This window comes from Salvelinus sp. IW2-2015, unplaced genomic scaffold, assembly GCF_002910315.2.
Source record: "Salvelinus sp. IW2-2015 unplaced genomic scaffold, ASM291031v2 Un_scaffold2812, whole genome shotgun sequence".
In the NCBI taxonomy this organism is placed as follows: domain Eukaryota; kingdom Metazoa; phylum Chordata; class Actinopteri; order Salmoniformes; family Salmonidae; genus Salvelinus; species Salvelinus sp. IW2-2015.
In genome coordinates, this window is record NW_019944112.1 from 39,884 (window position 1) to 54,363 (window position 14,480).

Consider the following 14,480-nt stretch of genomic DNA (forward strand, 5'->3'; position numbering starts at 1 on the left):
ACGGCAACTGCTCGGCCTCCGACCGCAAGGCACACAGAGGGTAGTGCGTACGGCCCAGTACATCACCGAGGCCAAGCTTCCTGCCACCCAGGACCTCTATACCAGGCGGTGTCAAAGGAAGGCCCTAAAAATTGTCAAAGACTCCAGCCATGAACTGTCTATCTGCTACGCACGGCAAGCGGTACCGAGCGCCAAGTCTAGGGTCCAAGAGGCTTCTAAACAGCTTCTACACCCAAGCCATAAGACTCCTGAACAGCTAATCAAAGTCTACCCAGACTATTTGCATTGAACCCCCCCCCTCTTCTACGCTGCTATTACTCTCTTGTTAGTATCTATGCATAGTCACTTTAACTCTACCTACAGTGTACATATTACCCAATTACTCGACCACGTGCCCCCCACATTGTCTCTGTACGGACCCCAGTATATAGCTGTGTATTTTACTGCTGCGCTTTAAATATAGTTATCTTACTCTTACTTTTTTTAAGGTATTTTCTTAAAAACTGCATTGTTGGTTAAACTCTACTACAGGATCGATGGGTGGGTCTCCGCTGACGTGTGAGCTAACGTAGCTAATGTGATTAGCATGAGGTTTGTAAGTAACAAGAATAATTCCCAGGACATAGACATATCTGATATTGGCAGAAAGCTTAAATTCGAAAAAACACATTTTTTTTCTATGTATTATCTTTTACCAGATATGTGTTTATTTCTCTACATTAATTTCACATTTCCACAAACTTCAGTGTTCCTTTAAAATGGTATCATGAATATGCATCCTTGCTTCAGGTCCTGAGCTACAGGCAGTTTAGATTTGGGTATGTCATTTGAGGGGAAAAATGAGGAAAAATGGGGGGAAATGGCGGATCCTTTAAGAGGTTTTATATTTATATTATATTTATATTAAGAAAGCGAAGGTTCCACTCTTTACATTAGGGGAGCGAGGTTCCACTCTTTACATTAGGGGAGCGACGGTTCCACTCTTTACATTAGGGAGCGAAGTTCCCACTCTTTACATTAGGGAGCGAACGGCTTCCACTCTTTACATTAGGGGAGCGACGGCTCCACTCTTTACATTAGGGGAGCGACGGCTCCAACTCTTACATTAGGGGAACGACGGCTCCACTCTTTACATTTAGGGAACGACGGTTTCCCACTCTTTACATTAGGGAGCGACGGTTCCACTCTTTACATTAGGGGAGCGGAACGTTCTCACTGCTTTACATTAGGGAGCGACGGTCCACTCTTACATTAGGGGAGCACGGTCACTCTTACATTAGGGAGCGACGGCTCCACTCTTTACATTTAGGGGAGCGGACGGTTCCACTCTTTACATTAGGGGAGCGACGGTCCACTCTTTACATTAGGGGAGCGACGCCCTCCACTCTTACATTAGGGGGAGCGACGGTCCACTCTTTACATTCAGGGAGGACGTCACTCTTTACATTAGGGGAGCAGTCACTCTTTACATTAGGGGAGCGACGGTCCACTCTTTACATTAGGGAGCGACGGTTCCACTCTTTACATTAGGGAGCGACGTCTCCACTTTTACATTAGGGGAGCGACGGTTCCACTCTTTTACATTAGGGGAGCGACGGTTCCACTCTTTACATTAGGGGAGCGACGGTTGCACTCTTTAAACATTGGGGGAGCGACGCGTTCCACTCTTTACATTAGGGGAGCGAAGGTTCCACTCTTTACATTAGGGGAGCGACGGTTCCACTCTTGTACATTAGGGGAGCGACGGTTCACTCTTTACATTAGGAGCGACGTTTCCACTCTTTACATTAGGGGAGCGACGGTTCCACTTCTTACATTAGGTGGAGCGACGGTTCCACTCTTACATTGGGAGCGAAGTTCACTCTACATAGGGAGCGACGGCTCCACTCTTTACATTAGGGGAACCGACGGTTCCACTCTTTACATTAGGGAGCGACGGTTCCACTCTTTTACATTAGGGGGAGCGACGGTTCCCACTCTTTACATTAGGGAGCGACGGCTCCACTCTTTACATTAGGGGAGCGACGGCTCCACTCTTTACATTAGGGGAACGACGGCTCCACTCTTTACATTAGGGGAACGACGCGCTTCCACTCTTTACATTAGGGGAGCGACGGTCCACTCTTACATTAGGGAGCGACGCGTGCCACTCTTTACATTTAGGGGAGCGAAGGTTCCACTCTTTACATTAGGGGAGCGACGGCTTCCACTCTTTACATTAGGGGAGCGAAGCGTTCCACTCTTTACATTAGAGGGAGCGAAGGTTCCACTCTTTACATTAGGGGACGACGGCACCTTAATTAGGGAGCGACGGCTCCATTCTTTAAGAGTTTCACTTCTTTGTTGTTGTTGGTGTTTTAAAAGGAAAAAAAATCTAAAAATGACTATCTCTCAGACTATATTCCCATTGCTAACGTTATAGTTATTGCTATTCCATTACTTCAGTTTCATTGCATAGTTTCTGTAATCTGGTGGCCAGTCAGTGTATGAAAAGAAAGATGAAAAGATATTTAAATTCTTCCCATCACGGACCTGTAGAGCTGAGACACCAGGTGGGTGCATAATGTCAAGTAGAAACAGGCAGTACTCAGAACCTCGAAAACACGGCCCTCTAGCCGCTGTCCTCTAAATTCTACGAGCGAGAAATTACGATGTAATGTAGCTAGCCAACAGGTGTTGATGTGTAAATCAAGCAGTCTTGTAGAATACGACGCTGTGTAAAACACAAACTCTGGTTAAAGTGAACGGGATATGACGTACATTTTACAAAAGCCGTATTCCTTCTAGCCATGACCAGGATGGAGAGACGGTCTTTTGCCCACACGAGAAAACGACCCCCCTCCCACTATAAAGGTTATGTGCAAATAAATGCCGAAACTAAGGTATGTGGTAAACACAGGCTTAGAGTATTTATACGTTTTGTTCGATGAGAATCTTCATCAGCTAACGATAGTGTTTGTGTTCATTAAAAGAATGTATGTACTTTTTTTTTAAGCACAAAGGCTTCATAATTCATTAGGTAACGTTAACTGGCTGCTATTATCTCATAGAACAAAACGTATACGATCTCCTAAACCTGTGTTTACCCAGACCTTATTCGGCATGTTGATTTGCCACATAACCTTAATTAGTGGGAGGGGGGCGTCTTTTCTCGTGTGGCAAAAAGACCGTCCTTCTCCATCCTGGGTCTATTCGGCTAGAGAAGTAATACGGGCTTTTGTAAAAATGTACGTCTCATACTCCGTTCACTTTACCCAGAGTTTGTCTGTTTTACAACAGGCGTCGGTATTCTACAAGACTGCTCTGATTTACACATCAACACCTTGTGGCTAGCTACATTACATTTCGTAAATTTGCTTCGCTCGTTAGAATTTAGTGAGGGACAGCGGCTAGAGCGGCCAGTGTTTCAGGTTCTGAGTACTGCACTGTTTCTACTGGACCATTATAGCACCCCACCTTGGTGTCTCAGCTCTACAGGGTCCCGTGATGGGAAGAATTTAAAATATCTTTTTCATCTTTCTTTCATACACTGACTGGCCACCAGATCTACAGAAACTATAGCAATAAACTGGAAGTAATGAAATAGCAATAAACTATAACGTTAGCATGGGAATATTAGGTCTGAGAGATAGTTCATTTTACAGATTTTTCCTTTTAAAAACACCAACAACAACAAGAAAGTGAAACTCTTAAAAAGAATGGAAGCCGTCGCCTCCCCTAACTGTTTAAAGAGTGGAACCGTCGCTCCCCTAATGGTAAAAGAGTGGAACCTTCGCTCCCCTAATGTAAAAGAGTGGAACCTTCGCCCCCTAATTAAAAGGTGGCAACCCTTCGCTCCCCTAATGTAAAGAGTGGAACACTGTCGCTCCCCTATATGTAAAGAGTGGAACCGTCGCTCCCCTATATGTAAAGAGTGGAAACCGTCGTCCCCTAATGTACAAGAGTGGAACCGTCGTTCCCCTAATGTAAGAGTTGGAGCCGTCGTCCCAATGCTAAAGAGTGAGCCGTCGCTCCCCTAATGTAAAGAGTGGAAGCCGTCGCTCCCCTAATGTAAAGGAGTGAAGCCGTCGCACTGTCCCCTAATGTAAAGAGTGGAACGCCGTCGCTCCCCTAATTTAAGAGTGCAACGGTTCCCTAAGTAAAAGACGTGGAGCCGTCGCTCCCCTAATGTAAAGAGTGGAACCTTGGCGCTCCTCCTAATGTAAAGAGTGGAACCGTCGCTCCCCTAAAGTAAAGAGGGGAACCGTCGCTGCCCTAATGTAAAAGTGGAACCGTCGCTCCCCTAATGTAAAGAGTGGACCGGTTCGCATCCCCTAATGTTAAAGAGTGGAAACCGCCGCTCCCCTATATGTTAAAGAGTGGAACCTTCGCTCCCCTAATGTAAAGAGTGGAACCTGTCGCTCCCCTAATGTTAAAGAGTGAGAACCGTCGCTCCCACTATGTAAAGAGTGGAACCGTCGCTCCCCTAAGTAAAGAGTGGAACCGCCGTTCCCCTAATGTTAAAGAGGGAAGCCGGTCCGTAAAGGTGGACCTGCCTCCCTAATGTAAAGATTGGAACCGTCGTCCCCTAATGAAAGAGGGGACGCATCGCACATGAAGATAGCCGTCGCTCCCCTAATGTAAAGAGTGGAACTCGCTCCCCTAATTAAAGAGTGTGGAAACCGTCGCTCCCTCTATGTAAAGAGTGAGACCTCGCTCCCTAAGTAAAGAGTGGAAAGCCGTCTCTCCGCTAATGTAAGAGTGGGAAGCCGCTCGCTCCCCTAATGTAAAGACGTGGAAGCCGTCGCTCCCCTAATGTAAAGAGTGAGCCGTTCGCTCCCCTTAATGTAAGAGTGAACCGTCGCCCCCTAATGTAAAGAGTGGAACCGTGGCTCCCCTAAGGTAAAGATGGAACCGTCGCTCCCCAAGTGCAAAGAGTGGAACCGTCGTTCCCTAATGCTAAAGGAGTGCGAAACCGTCGTTCCCCTAATGGTAAAGAGTGAAGCCGTCGTTTCCCCTAATGTAAAGAGGTGGAGCCGTCGCTCCCCTAATGTAATCATAAGTTGGAACCGTCGCTCCCCCTAATGTAAAGAAGTGGAGCCGTCGCCCTCCCCTAATGTTAAAGCAGGGGAACCTTCGCGGTTCCACTCTTTACATTAGGGGAGCGAAGGTTCCACTCTTTACATTAGGGGAGCGACGGTTCCACTCTTTACATTAGGGGAGCGACGGCTCCATTCTTTAAGAGTTTCACTTCTTTGTTGTTGTTGGTGTTTTTAAAGGGGAAAAAATCAAAAAATGACTATCTCTCAGACTATATTCCCATTGCTAACGTTATAGTTATTGCTATTCCATTACTTCAGTTTCATTGCAATAGTTTCTGTAATCTGGTGGCCAGTCAGTGTATGAAAAGAAAGATGAAAAGATATTTAAATTCTTCCCATCACGGACCTGTAGAGCTGAGACACCAGGTGGGTGCWATAATGGTCAAGTAGAACAGAGCAGTACTCAGAACCTCGAAAACACGGCCCTCTAGCCGCTGTCCTCTAAATTCTACGAGCGAGAAATTACGATGTAATGTAGCTAGCCAACAGGTGTTGATGTGTAAATCAAGCAGTCTTGTAGAATACGACGCTGTGTAAAACACAAACTCTGGKTAAAGTGAACGGGAGTATGACGTACATTTTTACAAAAGCCGTATTCCTTCTAGCCATGACCAGGATGGAGAGGACGGTCTTTTGCCCACACGAGAAAACGACCCCCCTCCCACTATAAAGGTTATGTGGCAAATAAATGCCGAAACTAAGGTATGTGGTAAACACAGGCTTAGAGTATTTTATACGTTTTGTTCGATGAGAATCTTCATCAGCTAACGATAGTGTTTGTGCATTTTAAAGAATGTATGTACTTTTTTTTTTAAGCACAAAGGCTTCATAATTCATTAGGGTAACGTTAACTGGCTGCTATTATCTCATAGAACAAMACGTATACGATCTCCTAAACCTGTGTTAACCYCAGACCTTATTTTTCGACGTTTTATTCCAAAACCCCTATTTTCCTATTCATTTTAACCATAGGGATGGCTGAACGAATGAGAGGGAATTTATTTCCGGGTTTTAGGAMTACAAGCTGAAAGTGAACGGTAATGGCGTTTCCATGGTATTCGAAGAAAAGCCTGCAAAGCAAAGACAGCCTTTGGCTACAGCTAGCTAATGAGCTAGAAGACGGTGGCTGCTCAATACTTCGTCCAACCCGTAAAAAAAAGGTAACATTCATTATACGTTTATCTTTTTAAATATTGTAGTAAAAAGCTAACTTCAGCGCCGATGACAGTGTTGAACAATACTGTTAGTTTTTCTCACAGGCGCATGCTAATTGGCTAGCTAACGTTAGCATGCTTGCTATTTGWCTGGGTCCCTAGCTAACGTTCGTTTTGTAACTCATTGTATTTTGCGAACGTTACACTACTTATCATTTAAGATGAACTAGTTAGCTAACTAATAGTCCGTCTGTAAGAACTGTGAGGTTAGCTGCYCAAGTGTTTGTTTTGGCTCTCACTTGGCTTGAGAGCAGGATAACTAGATCATGTGAACAACAACGCTTGATGCTAGTCAGCTAAAATTAGCTTGGCGTAACGTTATTTTAGAAAGGACGGCAGCCAAGAAACTATAACAGACGGTGAGTGGTGTCTACTACACAGACACCCCGTGACTAAGAAATAATTGCATTAGTCAATAGGATGCCATTTGGCCCACCATTTCTTTTAATCTGTAATCCTTACCGTGACCTCTCCTTGGCTGTTTACCTGTGTGACAGGTTTAGCTCACACTACTCTGCGGTAACTAGTTAGTTACACCGCGCTTTGGATCTTGACCAGAAGAACAGGGGGACAGCAGGGAGAATGGTTMGTTTATATTTAGCTCTGAAATACTAACGTTACTGTCAAGACTTTTATCATTTTAAATCCATAAGGCAGAATCATTTTCCAAACCTAGAMCAACAATTTTAAACAACTCTTCACATCTCATTTCAGGGAGGGGCTAGATTGGGAAGATCATGATGAAGCTGAAAACCTGCCTTGTATTCTCGTCTCAGTGACTCCAGTCCCATCTGTTCAGTTTGGTTACCAGCAGATTTAGGATTGAAGGGCTCTCTGCCTAGATGACAAGCACACAGCCTACGTCCCTGAACACTGGTGAAATTGCACAGGAACTAAGAAGATGGAAAGACCTGAGTTTTTTTTTTGACAGAACATGAAATTTGACTGTAATTAGGAGTTGAATRAATGTTTATAATACTGAATGAAGGAGATTTAAAGGCATCTAAACATCAGTGAATTGTGGAAATCAAAGTAAAGGTGGTGACCAGGCTCATGKTTGGGGAGGCAGGTAGCCTGAAGGGCCACCGGAGGGTCGACGGACTGAAATCCAGAGCCCTCTAGTAAGTACGTGGTTTGAGGAGTTAGTGAAGTAGCCTTTTTTGAACAAATTTCGAGTTCCAACTCGGAATAACCGGTTCCACAAAAGTGGCTCACCTTTTAGCCAGGTGCATTTTTATGTCGGGAACAAGTCCTTCAGTGCTAAACTGCTTCCGGGCAGGTTAACCTCCATGTATCCTGAATGAAGTGTCGCGCACGAGTTCAGGCTCATCTCTTCATTTGAAGTAGATAACCGATATAATTTTTTTTTTTTTTTTGTGTTAAAGAAATATTCATGTTAAAATATCTATCACATTACATATTTAGTAATAACAGAATGCATTTAAACTTCACGCACAGTACAACTTGCAGATTACTTAATACAATTGTTTTATCGATTGGTGTGGGGGGAAAGCAAGGATGCAAAACTAGTCACCTTTCGGTCAAATTCATGGTTTTGAATCCAAATAGGTGACCTACGTGATTCGTGTAGATCCGATGAGAAAAGTTTGGGAGGGGGGTGGGGTGGTAGTTTGGATCCAGCTACTGGCTGTTTGTAAGCGAACAATTGATGCACGTTTGAGCAATACTGGCTGTATCAAGGCTCAGCCAATCGTTTACATAACAGAATGCCAAAGCAGAGGCAACCAACTTACTAGTTACAGCATCAGCGGCCCGCTCTGGAAAGACAGCTTGTCAGTTACAGCAGCGCGTCCCCCCTGAACGTAACGAAGAGGTATTTTAAAATGTTTTATTTAACCTTTATTTAACTAGGCAAGTCAGTTAAAACAAAGCATGTTTGTCTGCAGTTTTCGGTTTAGCTATTTGTTTCAAGGTGTGTGGCGGTTTTAGCTTGTATGCCGCCCTGGGCGACCCCCCCCCCCCATCAGCGCATGCACCCGTGCCGCCCACAGCAAGATGCCGCATGTCGCCCGTACCTAAATCCGCTACTGATTTTGTATTAGTCTATAAATAAATCTCTTTGCCAAAATACGTCATCTCTCCCATGTCTTATTCGACTAGTATTTTTGAAAGTGTAAGGATAATAATTCAGCCATAGTTGTTCTGAAATGTTTATTGCCAACATTTCACTCCCTCTGTTTAATATAACACACATTTATTAATTTCGGTTGCCTATCCTGACGTGAAGTTTGTTCTACAGAAAGTATTTGACTCAAGCCACAAAATGAAGGAAATGAGCCACTATCTTAACTAATGTTTCTCCTCTACAGTATGTGGTTAATTTTCAGGATGAGAGAATTGAGTGAAAATGAAGCGTTGCTTGTTAAACAAGTGGATTCAGGGATCATGTGTAGCCGGAGCTGGGCCTGGCTTAAACTGGAGGCCACTTTGGAGGTGAAAGGAACAGCACACACTTTCCCTCTTTGCTGGCACATTGTAGAACAGATGTCTACAGGCAGGAAGTGTACAATGTAGTAATGTGCAGTGGAGCCCAAATATGTGTTTTTTTTCCCCTCAAGATTTGAGTGTCATTTGCAGTCAAGTCTAGGCAACAAATAACATTGGATTGCTTTCTTTACATTTTATTAGCTGTGAGTTCGGTTCACATGAACCACTTTGTATTTTACACACAGAGACGGATCGTGTAGATCATATTCTGTATTGTTTAATTAGTTAACCCCCCCTGCTAGGTGGAAATACAATTTTTTTCTGCATGTTTCAGCGCAAAAAAAAAAGTGTCACCTTTTTGGTCCCTCAGCAGTTTACATCCCTGAAAAGGTGCTTGTGCATTGAGAAGCACCTCACCACCGACGACGTTAACAATAAGTAATAAAATAAAGATGGAACTTCTGAAAGCCTATTTCACACCATAGCCTGTTGAATTTGTCAGATTACTTTCATTTTGGCACAAATTAAAATGTGGCACTGACTCTCCCATGGCTTGATGTCTCAGCGTTATCTCAAATGAAGAGTTCTGTGTTCGACTAGCAGCACTGACTCTCCCATGGCTTGATACCTCAGCGTTATCTCAAATGAAGAGTTCTGTGTTCGACTAGCAGCACTGACTCCCATGGCTTGATGCCTCAGCGTTATCTCAAATGAAGAGTTCTGTGTTCGACTAGCAGCACTGACTCTCCCATGGCTTGACGTCTCAACATTTTGTCTCCATAGCAGCAGCCGGACTAACAATATCCACCGTTGTAGTACGGATGAAGCCTGAGCTGGAATGTGAAGCTGGCTAGCTGTAGCTCTAGTCGTAGTGTCCCCTCAGATAGCTGTCACCACGGAGCAACACAAACAGCCCAATTCTGATTATTTGTAACAATTTTTCTTTTGATCTTTTTTCAGAGCTGATCTGATTGGTTAAAATACCATTGACTGGAGAAGAGAAGAAACAAAAATCATCATTGGTCTGTCTGTAAACACAGCCCGGAGACGGAGGGAGCTAGAGGCTGTGAATGTGTGAAGCTCATCCCAGCTGTGTGCAGGTGTCCCTGGGCTATGTAGCCAGACTTACACCTTGACATGCTCCAGACCAGCAACTACTCGCTGGTCCTGATGGTCCAGCTGGGTCTGCTGACCTATGACCTGTTTGTCAACTCCTTCAGCGAGCTGCTCAGGGCAGCGCCCGTCATCCAGCTAGTGCTGTTCATGTACGTACATGATTGTTTTTGTATTTTTTTTTTTTTTACATTAAATTTAATAGCTAGTTATTTATCTTATATTTTGTTAGATGTTCTACTGGGATTGTAACTGTGATGTATTACCTGTGTGTTCCAGTATCCAGGATATAGCCATCCTGTTCAACGTGATCATCATTCTGCTGATGATGTTTAACACGTACGTGTTCCAGGTCGGTCTGGTCGCCCTGCTACTGGAGAGGTTTAAAGGCTTACTGATGCTGTGTGCCATCTACCTCACCCTCAGCATCTCCTTTCACTGCTGGGTAGTGGTACGTGCAGAAACACACACACAGAAAGGATTCTACATTAACTGTCAGCAGAAAAGGCATTATGCCATCCTGTAGTTTTTTTATGAACATTTGATCACGTCTGGTATTATTTTGTTTCCTATAGAACCTGAGATGGCTGGAATCCAATCGTTTCATCTGGACGAATGGCCTGCGTGTCCTCTTCGTTTTCCAGAGGGTTGGTAAGTTCTCTGAAGAAAAGAAAGACCCACACACTGGTCTTGCAAGTATGACTTAGGTTTATTCAGTCTCATGTAGCCTTATGTATCGGCCTTTTGAGGCTTAATAAGTGGTCGCTTCTTTTCACAAGACTACCTTAGTTAACAAACCGTTTTCATAAGACTAATACTAAACAACGTGTTGGTGTCGTGTAACTTCTTGTGTTCTGTTCCACAGCTGCAGTGTTGTATTACTACGTCTACAAACGGACAGCAGAGTGTCTGGGCGACCCGCGGCTGTATCAGGATTCTGTCTGGCTGAGGGATGCCTTCGCCAGAGCTCGTCAGTGAGAAKGAGGAAATGGAAGGAACAATTACACCCCCCAAAAGGATTTATTACCAGGCGAGGCCTGCCAGGCTCTGTGGTGACTCACTGTTTGGGTGAGCCATGTTCATTAGGCATGAAACAGGGAGGAACTCCCTGGCCTTGTCCAATAAGAAATAACCATTTGTTTTCCCGCATCAAAACGGTTTTCCCCACTGAAAATGACTCGGGGCTAGGATGGAGCTAACGGAAAAGTGAGAAACTGCACTGGGTTTGTACAGCAGTGATGGATCATCAAGTACATGTACCACACTACACAAATATGGACTGATGTTGTAACAAGAAGTAGACAAGACACTAAAGGACAATCTGAGGCAGACTTTCCTTCCTGTTTTTAAAACAGTACATTTATAATGACRGCTATTCATTTAGTGTTTTTACTTAAATGGGATACCAAAGCATCCCAAACTGCACCCTATTCCCTAATATAGTGCACTAAATGGGGAATAGAATGCAATTTGGGATCCACACCTGGTTCTGGAACAGTGTATATATAGGAGTTGTTACTGGTTCCCGTCTCAGGTGAGAGAGGAAGTCCTGGGGCTCGATTCAATCCTGAAGGTCTGTGTTGTAGCGTGGTTGAAATATCAAGGTAATTTCCTGTTGAGACGACGTATGCAACGTTTACCGTGAAGGAAGTCTCTGCTATATAATGCTGATCTTCTGCGTTACAGATTGAATGGAGCTTCTTGGTTCAGTTTGTCTTGTACATAAGATGTGCCGTTTACAAAATGTATGGATATTCGTTGTTGTTTTTTAAACCGTAAAGTTCAAATTGTCAATACACCTTTTTTTCCTAATTTTATTAAATTCATTTTCTACATGGATTTTTTTTTTTCTTAACTCATCTGAATCTTAAATGGTCAAACTATAAAGGAAGTATTTCCACTTACTATGACGATAACCTCATTTAACTACAAAATAACTAGCCTGAAATCCAGACCTGTGCTAACATTCCACTCTGTATTCTGTGTCTATGACACTTAGTAAAAGGAGTGGAATGTTAGCAATAAAACAGGTCTGGAGTTCAGGCTATAAAATACCACTCAAGGTTACGCACCAGGCTGGATGATCATGAGAGTATTATAGTGTAGACGATGTGCCAGGTTAAAAGTGACTTTTTATTTTTTGAGATTAAGGCACCACCTCTCTCAGAATAGCCTACTCTCCACAAATAGTTTCCGGTGCTCTGAAATGTAATTCACTCCATCCCCCTGGGCCTTACATACTGCTGTATGTTACATTTAGAAAGACAAGAGATCTGTAACCTATGGTTCTCAGCCTACTGTGGTCCGTTCAAGGTAAAGCCAGTGGCCTTGCAGTTAGGATCTAGGCCTGACCAATCGTCACTTTATGAATATTACTAGTTACACTATCAAACCAGTTTCAAATAAAGTTGCAGTCACTGCCACACGGGCTTCAATACAATGGGGCATAAGACCCATCCTCTRTCCGGCTCTCCTCCGTGACCCGGAAATAGATAAGTGATGGAGTGTCAGGTGAATGGAAAGTACCTCCCCTCGATAGTAGTCGTGTCCTTCACAGTGGATTCAAAACTCTTGTTCTGGAAAGTGAAAAGCATGCTCCTATGGTAAAACAGTATGCTACATTAGTTGTACACTTGTTTTGGGATCCACCCCTATAAATGTCATTTGCCTGATGAACTTGCGAGTGGAGGAGAGTGTCGCCTCCGAAAGATTAGTCAGTGGACTGTTCATTTCTAGTTGAAGTACAGTCCACTGACTCAATTCTAAACCGCTTCCTTTCCTGCCTCTCCCTGATTGGACGGACACTTAATGAAAGCAATAGGTTAGCAGCGTAAATTGTAAACACAAGTCAACTTTGAAGATGCCTTCTGGGTCAGCATATTATGGGACAGCATCACTAATGCTACAATCCTATTTAAAAACTGCAAGTCAGTGCAGAAGAATTGTCAGAAAATACTATGCAGTTTTGTACAAATGTCTCTTATTTATTGAAAGGCCACCCCAACCCACAGTCCCCACTGTCTTGTCAGTGCAATCCAATCYATAACCATCTTGTAGTGGAGCCCATTTCATGTCCTTCTCCTGTTCCACTGGAATGTTCTTCTGTATCAATATAACAATCTGTAAACAGAACACACACAGGGAGAAAAGACAAAACACTATGGTGAATGAGTTAACTTTTAAAAAGGTAGATCTAGGGAAGTGACATGACCATATAAGGGCGATTTATGACAGTAACAAAGATTAGTACGAAGCAAGAGGCACAGCTAGTTGAGATTTGTCACGCAGCTAGCACGTCGCTAGAGAGAGCCGCAATCTCAGTAGCCTACCTGGGTGCTTCTTGCAACCTCTTGCGTCACACATTCTTTGTTTGTGCCACTGTTTATGATAACGTCATATCACTTGGAGTCTCTGTTTAAAAATGGGTTTAATAATTTGTATTGTTGAGTGTGCACAAGTCTCCATTCCATTAGCCTGGACCCAGATGGTACATGTCTAACTCTTATGGGTCATTGTCAGATTCAGAACACTTTAATTAACGTCCCCAAAGAGCCATACATTTTTTGCAGCAATCACAAACAAGGATATCTAGTCAGTTGCACAACAATACATTCAACMCAACCCTTCTGAATCAGAGGTTAGGGGGCTGCCTTAAAAAGACCGACGTCATCGGCGCCCGGAGAGCAGTTGTTGTTGGGGTTAACGGCCTTACTCAAGGGATGAACAGCAGATGTTTCCACCTTGCCGGCTCGGGGATTCAAACCAGCCATTTTTCGATTACTGTCCCAACGTTCTAACCGCTAGGCTATCTATCCTTGCAGCCACATTTTAAAGATGAGTTAAGATGTCACAAAAAGCGATTCCAAGTCGCCGTGATCACTTCCCTTACCCGTCAGACACAGATGTTCCCTTACCCGTCAGACACAGATGTTCCCTTACCCGTCAGACACAGATGTTCCCTTACCCGTCAGACACGTGTCTGACGGTAAGGGAAATCTGTGTCTGACGGGTAAGGGAGCATCTGTGTTCCTGACGGGTAAGGGCATCTGTGTCTGACGGGTAAGGGAGCCATCTATGTCTGACGGGTAAGGGAGCATCTATGTCTGACGGGTAAGGAACATCTTGTGTCTGACGGGTAAGGGAACATCTATGTCTGACGGTAAGGGAACATCTGTGTCTGACGGGTAAGGGAACATCTGTGTCTGACGGGTAAGGGAATTATGTTGACGGGTAAGGAGCATCTATGTCTGACGGGTAAGGGAACATCTGTGTCTGACGGGTAAGGGAACATCTGTGTTGACGGTAAGGGAGCATCTATGTCTGACGGGTAAGGGAACATCTATGTCTGACGGGTAAGGGAGCATCTATGTCTGACGGGTAAGGGAACATCTGTGTCTGACGGGTAAGGGAACATCTGTGGTCTGACCGCGGTAAGGGAACACTCTATGTCTGACGGGTAAGGGAACATCTGTGTCTGACGGGTAAGAACATCTGTGTCTGACGGGTAAGGGAACATCTGTTCTGACGGGTAAGGGCAATCTATGTCTGACGGTAAGGAACATCTGTGTCTCGACGGTAAGGAACATCTGTTGGTCCTGAACGGCGTAAGGGCATCTATAGTTGA

General features: G+C 44.1%; 1 protein-coding gene and 1 long non-coding RNA gene across 7 annotated transcripts in view; one reads left to right on the forward strand and one right to left on the reverse strand.

The window, feature by feature from the left end:
- Positions 1-5,687: 5,687 nt before the first annotated feature.
- Positions 5,688-11,695, forward strand: LOC112074773 (transmembrane protein 138). 6 transcript variants are annotated; one of them, XM_070440672.1, is made up of 8 exons: positions 5,691-5,783; positions 6,054-6,241; positions 6,793-6,880; positions 7,010-7,416; positions 8,626-10,008; positions 10,136-10,307; positions 10,432-10,507; positions 10,722-11,695. In XM_070440672.1, exons 5-8 carry the CDS (start codon positions 9,881-9,883, stop codon positions 10,832-10,834), a joined length of 489 nt encoding a protein of 162 aa, XP_070296773.1. In that variant the 5' UTR covers positions 5,691-5,783; positions 6,054-6,241; positions 6,793-6,880; positions 7,010-7,416; positions 8,626-9,880; the 3' UTR covers positions 10,835-11,695. The 6 variants fall into 6 exon arrangements, with proteins under 6 accessions (XP_070296771.1, XP_023997649.1, XP_070296772.1 ...); XM_070440670.1 differs by having other exon boundaries at positions 5,688-6,241; XM_024141881.2 differs by having other exon boundaries at positions 5,688-6,241; positions 9,704-10,008.
- A 1,121-nt stretch (positions 11,696-12,816) lies between these two features.
- Positions 12,817-14,480, reverse strand: part of LOC112074774 (uncharacterized) — a 7,510-nt gene continuing 5,846 nt past the window's right edge. The window contains exon 2 of the long non-coding RNA XR_002894833.2: positions 12,817-12,976. This is a non-coding gene — a long non-coding RNA (uncharacterized lncRNA). The remainder of the gene's footprint in view (positions 12,977-14,480) is intronic.

Bases quoted from the DNA above. Each gene is read 5' to 3' on its own strand.
- LOC112074773 (XM_070440670.1), top strand. From the start codon at position 9,881: ATGCTCCAGACCAGCAACTACTCGCTGGTCCTGATGGTCCAGCTGGGT. The intron at 10,009-10,135 runs GTACGTACATGA...TGTGTGTTCCAG, and splicing joins ATCCAGCTAGTGCTGTTCAT to TATCCAGGATATAGCCATCC. The intron at 10,508-10,721 runs GTAAGTTCTCTG...TCTGTTCCACAG, and splicing joins CTTCGTTTTCCAGAGGGTTG to CTGCAGTGTTGTATTACTAC.